This window comes from Mercenaria mercenaria, chromosome 13 (assembly GCF_021730395.1).
Source record: "Mercenaria mercenaria strain notata chromosome 13, MADL_Memer_1, whole genome shotgun sequence".
NCBI lineage: Eukaryota > Metazoa > Mollusca > Bivalvia > Venerida > Veneridae > Mercenaria > Mercenaria mercenaria.
The window spans coordinates 73,685,475-73,701,810 of NC_069373.1; the positions used below are offsets into that span (position 1 = coordinate 73,685,475).

Sequence of the window (16,336 nt, forward strand, 5' to 3'; positions counted from 1 at the left end):
ATTGGTCTAAATATCATTCTAGGCCACTGCAAGACCTTGATTTTGAAACTACTTGTCTACTGTAAGCATTAATGTTATACAACCACAAAAGATAAAAGCTAAGGGTAGATTTCCCGGAAGCACAGAACAGTGTCCCAAACACAGCCCTGGTTTACTTGACAGCACTGCAAGCCCTACATCATGATACTTAACTTGTTCCATTAGTGCTTAACTGTTTGAAGTGTTTGTTCTAGACACATTTTAAAAGACACTGATGCAATCCTCAGATGCGGATCATTTCAGATACTGTCATAATTTTTACAGAAGATTCTGACATAAAATCCTGGTACTATACCTTATTCACAATTCTAGAGCCATACTAAATGACTGCCTTGCCATGATTTTGGAACATATGGAATACACCAGGCTTATTTCATAGCACAATAAAAATGCTAATAATAACAGTTCAATGAGTATTCTCCTGTAATCTTGGATAATAATCAGATGTTTGTGTTCTTCTGAAGTGACTTCTGAGCAAAAGATAAAAATTAAAGAGTATATTATTATAGATAATTAGGAACTTGCTGCCTTGTTTCATAGAATCCTTCCCAGTGTTTAATAACTACGGAATTCCATTAGAGCCATTGCCTTTGACTATGTTGATCTGAAATGCGATACTTGATAGTATGATGATAAAAACACGAAATCACGAAAACTATGAAAATGAAGATGTGATGCTACGATGATGATAACACAATACTACGATAATGAAAACGTGATAATATGATAGTACGATGATGATAATGCAATATACTATCATGTTTTCACTTTCGTACTGTTGCATTTGCACCATCGTAATATCGCGTTTTGGTTATCGTATTATTGCGATTTTGCAATATCATCATGGTACTGTTGTGTTATCACAATCATACTGTCGCATTATTACCATAGTACTGCAGCGTTATCATCATCATATTGTTGCATTATCATCATCATACTGTCGCATAATAAAATTTCAATTCCACGTTAATATTTTAATGTTCCCCCTGCGAAATGCAGTTCTTGAAATCATGAACTCTTCAAACCATAAAAGAACTGTTCATGAACTAACCTTCAACAGTTCTTGATTTGTGTTCATAAATTTTTGGACATGAACTGTCCTTAAAAAGTGTTCATGGACAGTTCATGAACTACTAAAGAATCACACAGAGTTCTTGAATTGTCCCTGATAAAAAGTTAAAGGAACAATCATGCTGTTGTTTTCTTGAATCTTTCATGCACTACTCATAACAGGTAGTTCATGAACTAATGAAGAATCATGCTCATGAATGGTTCACTGCTAGTTCGTGAAAATAAAATGGCACAATAAAAAACATATAGCAAGACATTCATGAACTATTCATGTTCAACAAAATATCAAGAACTATTCATGAAGTGAATAGTTCATGAACTGCTCATGTACATTAGTTCTTGAAGTCATCTTTCACTTTTCACGCACTGTTCATGAACATGGTATTTAAGAATGTTTCAAGAATTTGTGCCATTTTATCTTCACGAACAATTCATGAAGTGTTCATGAACTCCATTCATGAAATATGCCTGTACTACTGTTCATGAACAGTAATGTTTCATTTCGCAGGGGTCATGACAAAAATGTGGCAGCCACATTATAATCAAGACAGGTATGACCATTTGAATTGCAGCAGTTTATAACAATTTCTTAACTGCAAGTATTAATATCACCTGACTTTGCATTTTTGCTTGTACTAAAACATTCCTTTAAAGTCACACACATCCTTCAAGAATAAATTCAAAACACTACCATTCATTTTATATCTTACTTAAAGAATCTAAGGCAATAAAAACATTTTATTCTTAAATTCTAAGAAGCTGTTAAAAACTTCCAAAATGGACACTGTTTCTCCTATTCTTATGTATTGATTCAGATTGCTACCTTCCCCAATATGCAAAATTTGATGTTACAGCTTGACAATATCACTAATTTGTTGTCTTGCGGTACTCCAGTATTCCTGCCATTATAGGAAACAGCTAAATGTCTCCATCAATGGATATTTTGCCAAGAAATTCAATTTATGGCCTGAATAAAAAAATTCTGTCAAGCTCAGTGTGACATACAACTGTTTTTTTTTTTTTCAAACTCATTCTTAGAATTATTCAAAATGAAATTTCTACAATAGTCCTGATTTTTGCTAATTTATATTAAAAAATCCACTAATATATAATTATGCAGATCAAAGTTATTTTCCAATGAAAAAGGGAGGGAATGGACTTTGTCAACAGAAACATTTCTTTTCCTTTTTTGTGGGCATGAAAAATTCAATGTATTCAATTAATTTCTTCACAATACTTTATACTGTTTCACAACTTCCAGCCTGATATTTTAACTGTACAAATGAGATCCACAGACATAAACAAAATGGTTTTGTTTCTGCCACAAACCTGAACCAAATGATTTTGTTGTTGCCCCAAGGCACAGCCATTTTGTCAACACGGAAATTATGAAGCAATGAATTAATTCTTAAAATACTCCAGGACTCCAAGTTTAATGACACTAAATTTACAAAACTAAAAAATCCTAGACCAGGTGGAAAAGGTGCCATTGACAGTTTGTCTAAATTCAGCAGGTTCCAGAAGCAAATGAATTATTCAGACAAATTTACAGTTATTAATCTAAAATATATGGCCTAAAAATAAATTTCTTTGTTTCCGGTAACATGCTCAAAAAAATTAGGGTAGGTAGGTCGGAATTTTTTTTTTTTTTTTTTTTTTTTGGAATTTTTTTTTAATAAGGGAGACTTTTCGGAAATTGTTTTTGTGTCAAAAAATGAATACAAATAAGGGGGTTATGCCTTTAGAGCATCAGGAAGTTGATTTCTAACATCACTGACCATGTTTAAAGCATAAAAGTGCAGTTTGGCAACATTTTGTCAAAAAATTGAAAAAAATATTCTCCAAGGCCATAAAAACATTAAGGGTCGGGCCAAAAATTTAGGGTAGGTGGGATAACGGAAACAAACAATTTTTTTTTTACGCCTAACTACGATGATATATTGTGACAACTTTCCACAGAAAGGGGCATATACCTTCCAATTTCTCCATGTTTTACATGATCTTTTCTTTTTATATATAATTTTCTATTATTCTTGCAAGCCTTTACAAAACCTAATAAAATGAACGATTTACTCTTTTTCATAAGTATCGATTTAGACCGCCTACATCTTTTTCCAATATGCAAATGATGTCGGCTGACACCATCGCTAATTTATCCTGTTGTGGCACCACTTGGTTCCTGTCATTACGTGAAATGATTAAACGTCTCTGCTAAAAGACCATTTGGAAAGAAATATGGTCAAAATAAGTAGTTCTTGTCATCATGAAAGTGATTTTGTCTGTAAAAAGTGCCCATCACTGTTCATAAATCTTAATGTCATGTTGTAACATCGTTGTAAATTTTGACTGTAATACTTGTTACATAAATTATGCAGTGGACATGTAAAATTGTAAGAACTTAAAAATAACATAATAGATCTAACAAGATCAGTATCCATCATTTCATCTAGCAGTCACCAAGTTACATCACAGACAACATCATAAATATGTTATATGATGGCTAACACTCACCTCAGAACAAACCGAGATGTGGAGTTACTGATTAACACTAAAATTCAGTAGCTTAATAAAAATGGTCAGCATTCATTTCCAGAATTATCATATTATAATGTTACATCACAGACATGTCATCATGTAAAAGCATGATCGGAATAACTATTGTAACAAAATTGTTAGCTTTCATTTTCTGAACAAACATAATGTTACAAATGAACAGAATAATATTGTAACAAAATGGTCAGCTTTAATTTCCGGAAAGTTACACCAAAGACATAAGACATCATGTTACACAGTGACTTGTGATCAGCCACTGCATTTAGATATTAATCACCATCATATGTTACGGCATGTTCTAATCTCTGGCCTGGCCTGGCCCGGCCTGGCCTGGCCTGGCCTGGCCCGATGAGCTCTATTTTCGACTGGGCCGGGCCAGGCCAGGCCAGGCCAGGCCAGATTTTATTATACATAGAGAAATGAATGGCATAAAATCTAAATATACAATTACAATAGCAGGCAGTATTAACCCGCATTGTTTACTTGCTGCATGTCAACCAGTCCTCCGGAGAATCATTAATTAGCCGTCATTCATCTTACTTGAAATACAGATTTGCACTGAAGAAAATGGTGTAACTAAATGATAACTACCCATTTTTTCTGTAATCAAATTATTTAAAGTCAACTTTAACACTTAGTTTTAAAACTAATGGCTAATTTCATTGATAAGTTTACCTGCTGCAGTATAACTGAATATTTAAATGCACTGAGAACACATCTCTTTGGGAATTGTAATTACAGGTTGTGTCCCTACTATCCTTAGCTGACCTTGTAACTGTTCAGTTGAACTTTAAATGTGTTTGGATTAGTTAAGCTGATGTCCAATTTATGGAAGAGTAATGAAAATAATATTCATTAATTGTGGGACCTCTAACTCATTGTCAGGGAGTTGGCATTTTAGATTATTGATATTTTTCTTGCACAAAAAAATAATGGTGCATTGTGTTTATGTTATTTCTAAGTGATATATTTCATGCTAAAAGATGCTCTTGAGCCTGTTTCACAAGACTTTGTATGATTTTTTTTCCACATACTTAGATCAATATAAAAACAATCTTACAAAAATATTCAGTATGTGTATAACCTAAACTACAAAATTTATATATCGCTTCCCCGCATCATACTATCCCAGGTTCTAGAACGGAGGTAGCATTATTTTAGAAATTGAAAGTTGTTGTCTGTAAGTATTGACAGGTGTCACTCTTTATTTTACATCATATTTGTAACCTGAAAATATCTAAATTGACCAAAATAACATGCAAAGTTTACCAATGGCACAGTGGCGTAGTGATAAGTTCTCCGACTTTCATACATATTACCGTGGGTTCGATTTCAATTCAGATTGTTTTCATTAAATCAATATAATGTCATTTTATTGATACTGGTTTTATTCTTACAACATTTTATGGTAATAATCTACTATGTAGAAGAATGTCAAATACTTGTGTATTTCTTTCAATAAATGAACAATAAATCACGATAAGTGATAATTTTCCTGCATTCTAAGTTTACAGAGGAAATTTAAAAAAAATGATAATGAAAATGGTCAAACAGGTGTTTCGAACTTACAGTCCCGAGATTGGTAGCTGAACGATTTGTCAGCACAACTTTATCTGCATGTACGACCTGGCAGTAAAGAAATGTTTATATTTTATTTGGTTTTCAATATTTATATTTTTATTTATGTTTGGGCACAATTTTTTTTTACGGAAGCATACAAAATATATTCTTGAGTGCTAGTTCAATAATTTCGGACAATACTAAATAATCCTCAATAGACAAAATAATAAAATTAGTTAGGTTATTCAATTTGGGGAAAACCAAACCACCAGTCAAGGGTCAATTGAGGTGGAGATCCCCTGATAATAGTCATAACAATTAATCAGGCATCACCTTTAAATTAGACATAATAGTTATGTTAGCTACAGGCTTATTCCCAGGTGTATAATTTTACAGAGTGAGAGTTTAAAATGTATTTATATAATGTCTGAAATATCCAAACTTATTCCAAAAGTCAGATTATAAAGATGCTATAGAAATCACTTTCACGAAATTGAAATCTATGGCCTGGCCTGGCCTGGCCTGGCCCGGCTCAGTCGGAAATTGGGCTCATCGGGCCAGGCCAGGCCAGGCCAGGCCGGGCCAGGCCAGGCCAGAGATTAGAACATGCCATATGTTACACCACTGACAGACATATGATCAGTATTTAATGCAGTAACCATGTTACTTCATTAATGTAAAGTAAATACAGCATGTTTTCCAGCACAAACAAGCAAACAAATTGTGATCCAGATTAATTAACATCAACAAAGTGTAACACTATCTGAACTGGCAGACATGATAACAAACTGTTCATTTAGGCTGCCAAAATAATTTGGCATAATGATTTGAATACACTACAGTTCCATTATCCATAGTGTTCTACAGAAAAAGGACATGAACAAGTAAAGTCTTTAGTTAGCGACTGGAAACTGATTTTTAACCCCAGGTCACCAGGACATTGAACTTTGACCTACTAGCCTCAAAATCATTACAGGTCATCTGCAACTCACATCCTACCTGACTACCAAGTTCGAAGTTCATGGCCAGAGCATCATTCTGTTATCCATCTGAAACCAAGGGGACGGGCAAACAGACAAACAGTCTAATTACTATATGCCACCCTGTTGGGGTCAATAAAAATACCGCTCCTTCAGACAATAGGTGGACAATAGTAGAAGCTTGTCAACATCTCAGTTTAACCTTCATCTTCATCAATGTCACCTTCATGATTATAATTAATTTTCAAGACTCCTAGCACGCAAGAAAACAATTATAAAATTAAATGCATCTTTGATGATTAGCATCACTGTTACTTATAATTGAATAAATAATGAGCTTCTAAAACATGATTAATTACAATTTCTACACATCAAATATTAGCAAAAAAAACCATATTCAGCTAAAAGTAAAAAAGTGCCATTTCCAAGCATGTTTTATGAAGATACTTAAAAACCAATATTGCAAAATAAGTGTCAGCATAATTAAAATTTAAAATGGGTGAATTTCACAAGTCAGGAGATTTAATGGAACCATTTAAATTGTGCAACCTGTCTCATTATTTACAGAATATCATTCAGAATGTCTTATTTTACTTCAAACTTCTATAAAAGCGCAATCAAAGAACTGTGAGTAAAATGAATAAAACATCACTGGAGTCAATCAATATCCTTCACAAGCCAAAATGAAGTTTGTCCTTATGTGAGAAGTAAATTACATCCATAAACATAAATCTTCTTTTAATGATATATCAATTTATTGTTAAATTGAAAACTTTATGATGGACACTGAAATTACACTGTACATGAAATCCGTTTGCATTGTGAGGGGGGTGGGAGCTTTAAGTTAGCATTTGGAAATGCATATTGACTCTAATACCGTGTTCAGACTACGTTTTTAATCCTACATTAACTTTGGTTTATTTTTTAAACTTGTTTGCGTCCACACTATATGTGGTGTTAAACGTGAATTTTGTAAAGGTCAAGTGGTTTCTGTAATGTAGCATTAGAACTACCTTGGGAGGTGGTTTTAATGCTACATTAAAAAGTAATACTACATTATTTTAATTGAATGCAAATGTGAGTTATATCTGGTTTTACAATCCCAAATCCACAGATCTTACCCTTTGGCGGAAGAATACCATGTGTTTCTCTTTTGTATCAAACAATTGATGCTGTGGCTGGCAAAAGTAATTGGACTGTTGATGAAACAAAAACACTAAATTGCGATATGGAGTAATGCTGACGATATGGAGTAATGTTGACGCTCAAAATGGACAATAGATGGAATGAACAGAAATTCTTAGATGAACACAGAAGTTTAAACATTGATGACCCCTTCTAACGTTTCAGTCAGCCTCAATTCTTTGTAACCTTTTTTGCTTATTGCAAGATATTTGTTAACTTCCAACATTGCATGTATATATTTAAACCACATTTCTTTGCCTAGTGTGGATGCAAACTAGATTATATTTTGATGGGTTTTGAATGTCAAATACCAATTATAGCCAATTAGTGCCTGATAAAAATAAAACCGATCTGCTAGTGTGAACACAGTATAAATGTGATTTAATTTTTCTCTTTGTTCAGCAGAAAGATAAAAAATCTTACTACGAAAGGGTGGACTTTTTTATGTTTTTATTTTGTAAGGACCCATACTGAAAACCTAGAAATCTGCCAGGACAGTATAATTGCAAACTTATTCAGCTGCAAAATCATTGCTAGCTAAATATGTTATAATGTCTCCATCAAGACGAACATTAATAATCAAGAGAATCTCAGTCGATGGAAAAGTATAGCGGACATTTCCAGGGTTACAGTATATAGATCCAATACTTTATTGATGTATTTCTGATCAATGTTAGGGAAATGTCATTAATATAATCAAAGTCCTGATGCCATAAAATCACTGAAAGCATAAATTATTTTATCATCTGTTCAACACTGTGATCAGTTGTATCTTTAAATTTCGGATGCTTTCAGACCAAGTCTCTAATTCATGCGTTCCCTCTCTCATTACAAATAAATTAGTTTCTCTTCTATGTTATAATGAATGTATCTATGCCTATTAGTGCTTTGAAAAATGATCTCTTTTTTTGTTCCATTTCACAAAATATAAATAAAATAGTAGTAAAGGGAGATAATCTTAAAAGAAACAAATTTCAGGATAAGTAGTCTCCCTTTATGCAAGGTAATTCTCCCAAGAAATTCAAGCTTCTAATATTGATGGGGAAAGCTTCTTTGATGAAAATGTTTAGAAAAAAGTCAATTGCCTTTCATATCCTTGGTAATTACTTCAGTGGTGAACAATATAAAAACATATAGATCTAATTTTCTACGGACTCCTGCAGGAATCAATTTAGGCGCTATGACTTTCCTTATCAAGTTATGGCTGGGGACATTTTCATCTAGATTCTCAGAAAATTTGATATGTCTAATCAGAACTTTCTACATTTATGATGAAAGACAACTCTTATCATACAAGACAATGAACTGATCACCATGCCTGATGTGTTTTCAATACAAAGTCAACTCAAAGATCAAACATGATTTGATTACAATACTGCTGCATTATATCTCTTTTTATTGACCATCCCATACAATTGTTTGATGATCATTGTTTTAATGTTAATTGTGCAGTAGAAAATTAAATTGAAAGAAGCTGGAACATAAACTTGTAGGAATTGTTGCAGTCTCAAACAACAATTCTTGATCTGTGCCAAAATAAATTTATAGTAAAGATCGCACATACATGTAGTAACAAAGGAAGCAGGCTAAGTTCAAGAAAATAAGAATATCTTGTAACCGGAAAGGTTATACACAAACGTAAATGGTAATTAGAAAATTTATAAGGAATACTAGCAGCTACTTTTTTATTATCAAATATTTTTTTGGGAAATATAGACAAGGTTGGCAGGCTGCCTCCCCACCACACTCCCCTATGGTCCTCTAAACCTGAATGTACCCGAATAAAGCATTTTAAGACTATTTAACCCTTAGCCTGCTAAATTTCTAAAATGGACTGGGCCATCATTCAATATGGGCAATACTATTTATTATTCGAAGGGGTTTTCACTAAAAATTTACTGACTGAATAGCGAACAGTGCAGACCATGATCAGACTGCACGGATGTGCAGGCTGATCTTGGTCTGCACTGGTCGCATAGGCAGAATCAGAAGCCGCCAGCAGGCTAAAGGTTAATGTGTAATCTGTTATCAAAACCAAAATAATTGCACAAAATGACAAACTTTAAAGCTAAACATCAACACAGTTAGTTCCTATCCTCAAACAACGTCAGTCTTCTTCATTTCCGGAGTCACTCAACAGACTAGAATGCAGCACTAAGGATGAGTAAAAGCATCTATGAAATGTTGACCAACTTAGAAAATGTCACCTTATGTATTTAGTAGAGCAACCAGAAAATGTATTTTATAGCATCAAAATGGCAAATCACAAATTGACTTCCCTTGAGGTTTCAGAAATAAGAAACTTGCACAATTTTTTAATACGAAATATTGAATGGATCATTTTGTAATAAATAATTACAAAATTGCAGGAAAAGCAACAATAGAGCAGAGGAAATTGCTCCAATCATGTTGTTACTGTTTGATTACTAGCACGTAATCACGAACATGCAATAATGAAAAAGTAAATTGGAGCGGTTTTCAACAAACATATAATATAATTGTCAAAATTATTAGCAACAGGGTCCAAGTTATAGCTTTCAACATATTAATTGTGAAAAAACAAAAATGACATAATGGGCCTAATTTCCAGCAACAAACTACTATTTTTCAATTATACTGTTAATGAAGGGAGGCTACTGATACACTTCCCTACCTAAAGAAGCTGAGTTTATTGCTTCCCTTCCTGAACTGGGTCACAGCAACTTAACCACTTTTTTGCACTGAGGTGACGAATTATGCTGCATTCCCAATGATACTTTTTCCAGGTAAGCCCATTTAAAGGGCTAAATAAATTTCTTATGCCATACCATACCAAACCTTATTTGATTTGACTGTTTTCTAAGACAATTGTCAAGCAAACAATCAAAGTTTTAAAAGCACCTGGTGCTTTTTGCACTTTAAAAGTGATTGTAAAGTTGCTTTTCATTTTTGTATATTTTATGGGTACGGCATTTTTTGACGAAATTTAGTGGTGTATACTGGTATGCTGTCATGACCTACGATGAATATATTGGTCTTTTGAAATTACATTACAACTTACCTCCGGAACTGTAACTGTCGTTAGAAGCATCAGAAGAAGATCTGCCTCGCAAACGTGTAGCTCTGTTTGGCATCAAATTTAACTTTATATCCTGAAAATATAAAGATATTCCCAATTTTAGCGTTACAGTCAATACTTCTACAGCCCTTGTTGATCACTACAAGGTAGGTAACTGCAGCTGAAGATTTGCATACATTCAACTTTTGAGTTGCTTCCCTTTAAAAATCTAGATACAAGGTAGGTTACTGTACCAAATAACTTACACATTATCCAGCTTTGATTCTTCCCCTTGAAACACCTCAAAAGTTTTACCATAAATTTTATTACGCAGCTGCACATACTGGCTTTAATCATTTGGCATAACTTGATTATCACAAGTACCAGTGTGATAAGTATACCCTGTACTACATGACCATTTTTACCAGATCCAACAAGACTGAAAACTAAGGGTTCCTTTGTAGATAACAGTATAAAGGACAAACATATCTTAAATAAATACACTGTAAATATTTACAATCCTAAAAATGTCTAGGCCTTGGTATGATTTTTGTACACTCAGTGCAACATTTATTTCAACCATATCAGCAGTTGTTGCAATATGGTCATTTCTCTTTTTTTCTGTCGGGTTTTGAGTCACATACACAATATTAAGTCATGTGACTTTCCAGCTTCTGGTGGTGGGGAAGGACCCCTGGTGCCCAGCTCGAGACAGTATTTGAGGCATGTGTGGGCACCTGGTAGAATCACCCATCTTCCATAAGCCGCAGTTTCCTCACACGAATATCTTCCTTAAAAAAAGTCTGAGCTTTTTTCTACATCAAAGAAAACAAAGCTTCTAAAAAGCATATTCTTACAAAATCAAGGAAAATAGATTCAAAATTTGAATTCAAAATTTTCATTTAACTTCTAGCATTATTTTTTTTAGATGGGTAACCATAATGGCTCCAGCTCATAATGGTTCAAATGAACTTTTCTTCTTCTCTTTCTTCATGATGCTATATAAGTACATTTATTCATTTGTGCAACCCAAGCTCTAAGCAGAAAATGCATAAAAAACACAATCTTTTGTGACTCAACACAGCAATTTTGTGGTGGACATGACTGGCTATCAAAAGAAAGATTGCTTTCATCTAATATCTAATGTAAAGCATAACTAACACACAAAATTTTAAGCATGATTTTTTTGTCTTTAGATTTTTCTATGTTGACACATTATAAATAACTATGTTAGGCCTTTATATAGAGAGCTTAGCCTCTTGTGACATTTGAACCCATGACCTCCTTGTGACTGGACTGCACATACCACTGAGCTTTGAGGACCTTACAATCATCATATATAGCCATGATCAAAAAGAAGATTCCCATTTGTTTTTGGGGTCAGTGTAAAGACAAGTTTTTCTGATGAAAAACTGAAACAAACTACAAGAAAGTTAACTTGGGTACATTTCATCCTGTAGGAGACTTAAAAGAAATATGGACTGTCAGACATATGACTTTTAACTGGGCCAGCATTATCTAAGTGCAAACAAGTCTTGACCTAGCAGTTAAAGAAGGCCACAAAATCTACTACAAACTACATTTATCAACAGTGCATCACTTTTATATTTCTCAATCAACTACCAAAAAAATTTTTGGGCGTTTTCCTTCTTCCATAGTATAGGTTGTTTATAGGCTTCTCCTGCTCAGAAAATTTTTCAATTAATCAACCATATTTTCCCTTAAGTAACCCAGGGTTTCAGAAATCCCATGTCCGGAGCCCGGGGGCTACCAGAAAATTCTGTCGGGCTACCTTGAAACTCCGTATCGAGTAGCCCGGAAATCAATTATTTAGTCTTCAAATATAATTTTGATAGTTGTCTATAATCCCCTTGTTTATCAAGAGATACATGCCCGAGGCTTTAATTATCTTACCACCTACTGTCACAATCGGCAAACAATTAACCGTTTAATCGTACCCGCAGGCAAATGTTTACAAAAACATGTGCAAGAGTGATTTTAGACTGATCCAATAACACCGAAATCGCTGATCGGTATTGTTTAAAACAATTTGCAAACCAGTCTTAAAATTACGTCATTTTAGCGCCACCTGCCAAAGTGTACTTTCGATTTCGCTGACCTCAATATTTATCGAGCGATCAGAAAGAACAGCTATTTGATTTTGAGGCAGTTTAGTGCTTACAATGATTGTTAATGCTTTTCAATTTAAATACTTGCCTAACATGCAAAAAAATCGACCATGATTTTGCAAAATATCAGAAAGTATACAGAATTTTGGACAAACATAAATTCGGATAAGTGAATACACAGTGCCAAGAAACTGAGAGACGTTATATACGCGGTTCTAGTCCGTTTATTAAACCAGACAGATGTTTAGAATCAAACAGGTTCAACTTTAAATAATTTTGAGATAAATTACAATTCATACAGCTCTAAGTTAGTAAGTTCTAAGGAATTTGCAAGTTTATAAAAATTGATTTGCATTCCTTTTTTTATTGCCATGTTGCAATAACTGTCGGGAGTACTCCTGATAATATTTCTCAGTTTAAAAACATGTAGTTTTATCTTTTAAAATGAGAAAAAGTAGTAATGATAATTGCTATTTAAGAGAACAAAATTTATATGGCTAAAATTATGAAACCTCTAATAATTTAATCATTCCATTCACTTTAGTTTAGAAGCACATAGTAAATAAACCTAAATGTTTGGGCTACCAGATTAAAATTTTGGTAGCCCAATGGGCTACCAGTAAATTTGCAGATTTCTGAAACCCTGGTAACCACAGGCTTTACATCATATTTTTCATTCCCAGTTGCGGCTTTGCCTAAATAATGAGCAATTTTTCCCAAAATCACAGGCCTCACCAGGGCTCATTCCCCTTTTAATAAACCCTCCCCCACCTCTTAATACTAAAAGGAATAAATTTAAGACATTTCTTTACGCACTACAAAAGGAGAACAAAATGTACATTTTTCTTATTAAGGGATACAATGTATATGGATTTAAGGATGATTTAAATATTAAAATTTTCCAGGTCGTATAACATGCACACAGACACTGTGGCCATCCAAAATTGAATATCCACATCATTAAGGTGGGCCGGTGGTCTAGTGGTAACACGCTTGACTGTCAATCCAGAGGTCCGGGGTTCGAGTCTCTGTCCAGGCACTGGAAATTCTGAGATGCTCTTGAGTGTCTCCCACCTAACTAGAGGCCTTACTGGTTCTTCCCAGGAAAGATGGCTTTGCTTGTATCGGTGCTATACACTGGGCACTGAGAACCAGACTGTCTATTCGCAAAGAACTAGGCTAAGTTAGCTGGACAGGCCTGTATCTAAAATGAGTTCTCTCTATCTATTATAGCGGCTTTATCTCACTCTGTCCCTCTGGTCAGATCACTCTGTGTCTGTTCTGGTAGAGGATGAATTTCACGCCCTGTGTGGCTGCGTTTGCTATACGTAAAGCACCTTTGAACGTGTTTATCATGAAAAGGGCGCTATATAAATCTGGTATAATAATAATAATAATAATAATAATATCCCTGACACTGAAACTGCCTAAGCTATTGTTGTATTAATACTTTGGCAGGGGAAAGAAGTAAGAGCACAAAAAATAGTTTCTCTAACTATCAAAGAACCTTCCTACATTCACACTTACGTGATTAGTTCCATCAAATGATGAATTAAGAGTGATTTTTGCAATGTACTTAGCGGTTAAAGGACTAACAAGGGCAAATCTAACTAACACCCATCACTGCCTTCCCACCTTCTCTATAGACTGGCTCCCGTCCCTATGTTTATTCTTATTTACATATATATATATAAGTTTATTCATTAAGAGGGAAGTAACTCTGGTAGGTTGTTTCTACATTGACATTTTTTATTGCCCCTGGCTCCGAACATAGGGTATGGTTCAGCCTGATCAGATAAAATGTGCTATTTTAGACTTATTTTGTCTGTAGTATTTATATAAAAAATATCCATGCAGCCAGAGAACCAGGTTACCTTCTCTATAATGCATGGGCATCAAAGAACACTATATTATTTTACTCTCAACATTCAATTCGCAATTTCATTTCTGCTAGAGAGGACATAAATTCACACAGATAGTGTCAACAATTTAAAACACACAGTATCCCACAGAGTTATCTTCCCTTTCATAAAAATATGAGTAACCCTGACATATGACAGGAAATCCTTACAAATTATATTTAAATTTATTCTTTTATTTATCGAACCAAGTCTCCGGATAGACCCCAATGTCTTTGGATAAGCACAGAAGTATAAGAAACCTGATGCCACGACAGGAAGTGGACATTATACATTTTATCATCTATATTATAATCGTAATATCATCTTTCAGACAAAATTTGCATATGATTTCCTGTGTTAATACTTACAATTTGGTATTGCTATATGTTTTACACTACATGCAAATCTTATCCTGTAAAATTTTTAATTTGCTGATCTTGCAGTTTGTTTTAAATATTCTTCATTTTTATTTTAAACACTGACAATTATTATGGATCACACAGATGCCACCTATAAACATATTACATTGCTCCTCCATTATAATTGTCAGACTAGATACATTATTCATAACCTCCCCTTATTTTTACAACTGTAAAAATTATTTCTCAAAATTTGATGGTCATTTCATACTCAACATCTTATATATATATATATGACTAGGGAACTGCCAAAACCTTAAAGTTTTTAATATTTTTTCAACAGGTCGTTTTTTTTTTTTGTTGTTGTTGGGTTTAACTTCTCAACACAAATATAGGTCACATGGCAACTTTCCAGATTTGATGGTGAAGGAAGATCCAAAGTACCACTCTGTGCATTAATTCATCACAAACAGGCACCTGGGCAGAACCACTGACCTTCCGTAAGCCAGCTGGATGGCTTCCTCACATGAAGAATTCAACGCCCCAAGTGAGGCTCGAACCCACATCGGTGAGGGGCAAGTGATTCTAAGTCAACGACCTTTACAACTTGGCTACGGAGGCCCCAACAGTATATCATAGATTCCAATAAATGATGTAACATTCTAAAATTTGTAAGGCTAAAACAATTGAGGACAGCTTTCCGATTTGTTTTACAAATTTATTATACTGAAATTACTTTTAGCTGATCTAGAAACTTTCAATTTAGAACATTCTATTTTAGAATGAAATATGGTTCTGTCTTGGCATTTTTATCACCGAGTTTCAATTTATAACTTAAAAGTTTTATTATAATGATATCAGGTGTCAACCATGTTATTTTCATTTACTTCCCCAGTAAAGGCTGAACTCTTGAGTTTAGTTTTAATATTTTCTTAATTAGCCCTCTTAGAACTCCAGGGGAGACTTAATAATGGAAGATCCAGCTGGTTACTAAACTTGGCAGCAACATCATGCCCATTTTAAAACACTGTATGACCAAGATTGGTGAACATCGGATAAGAACTACTTATATTAGAGAGCTAAAAGCTATAGTGGTTGCCAGCCGGCCAGAATTGTTCTAATAATACAACCAGTTTCGCAAGCATATAAAGAATACAAGGAAACTGTAGAGTCCAGTTGGTGCACCAACACCCAAGATACTTTGTCAAGCAGTCATACATTACAAATGTACCATCTGCAGGAACTGGTCAAAGAGACACAGTTTTTATTGTGGTTCATGTTGGCATTTTTCGGTTCAATGAAATCCATTTAATTTTTTCCCCCAAACAAGTCACTTCAGTATAAAGAGAAACGTAGAAAGGATTAAGATTCTTGGGCTCTGCATACAATCCCGATTTTCATCTATCAACATGTAAACTTTCCCTAAATTTATTTAAATCCTATCAACAATATAGAACTAATATAGAGAGTTTTATCAAAAGATTAACATAAAGGGATAATAAACCAAAGAGCACATAATGAT

The 16,336-nt window shown here is 34.0% G+C and overlaps 1 protein-coding gene across 2 annotated transcripts in view; it reads right to left on the reverse strand.

Moving 5' to 3' along the window:
- Positions 1–16,336, reverse strand: part of LOC128548011 (S-adenosylhomocysteine hydrolase-like protein 1) — a 177,139-nt gene that overhangs the window by 75,206 nt on the left and 85,597 nt on the right. For both annotated transcript variants that reach the window (XM_053522268.1, XM_053522267.1), the window contains exon 2: positions 10,429–10,519. In XM_053522268.1, the coding sequence (XP_053378243.1) occupies positions 10,429–10,519 (91 nt within the window). The remainder of the gene's footprint in view (positions 1–10,428; positions 10,520–16,336) is intronic.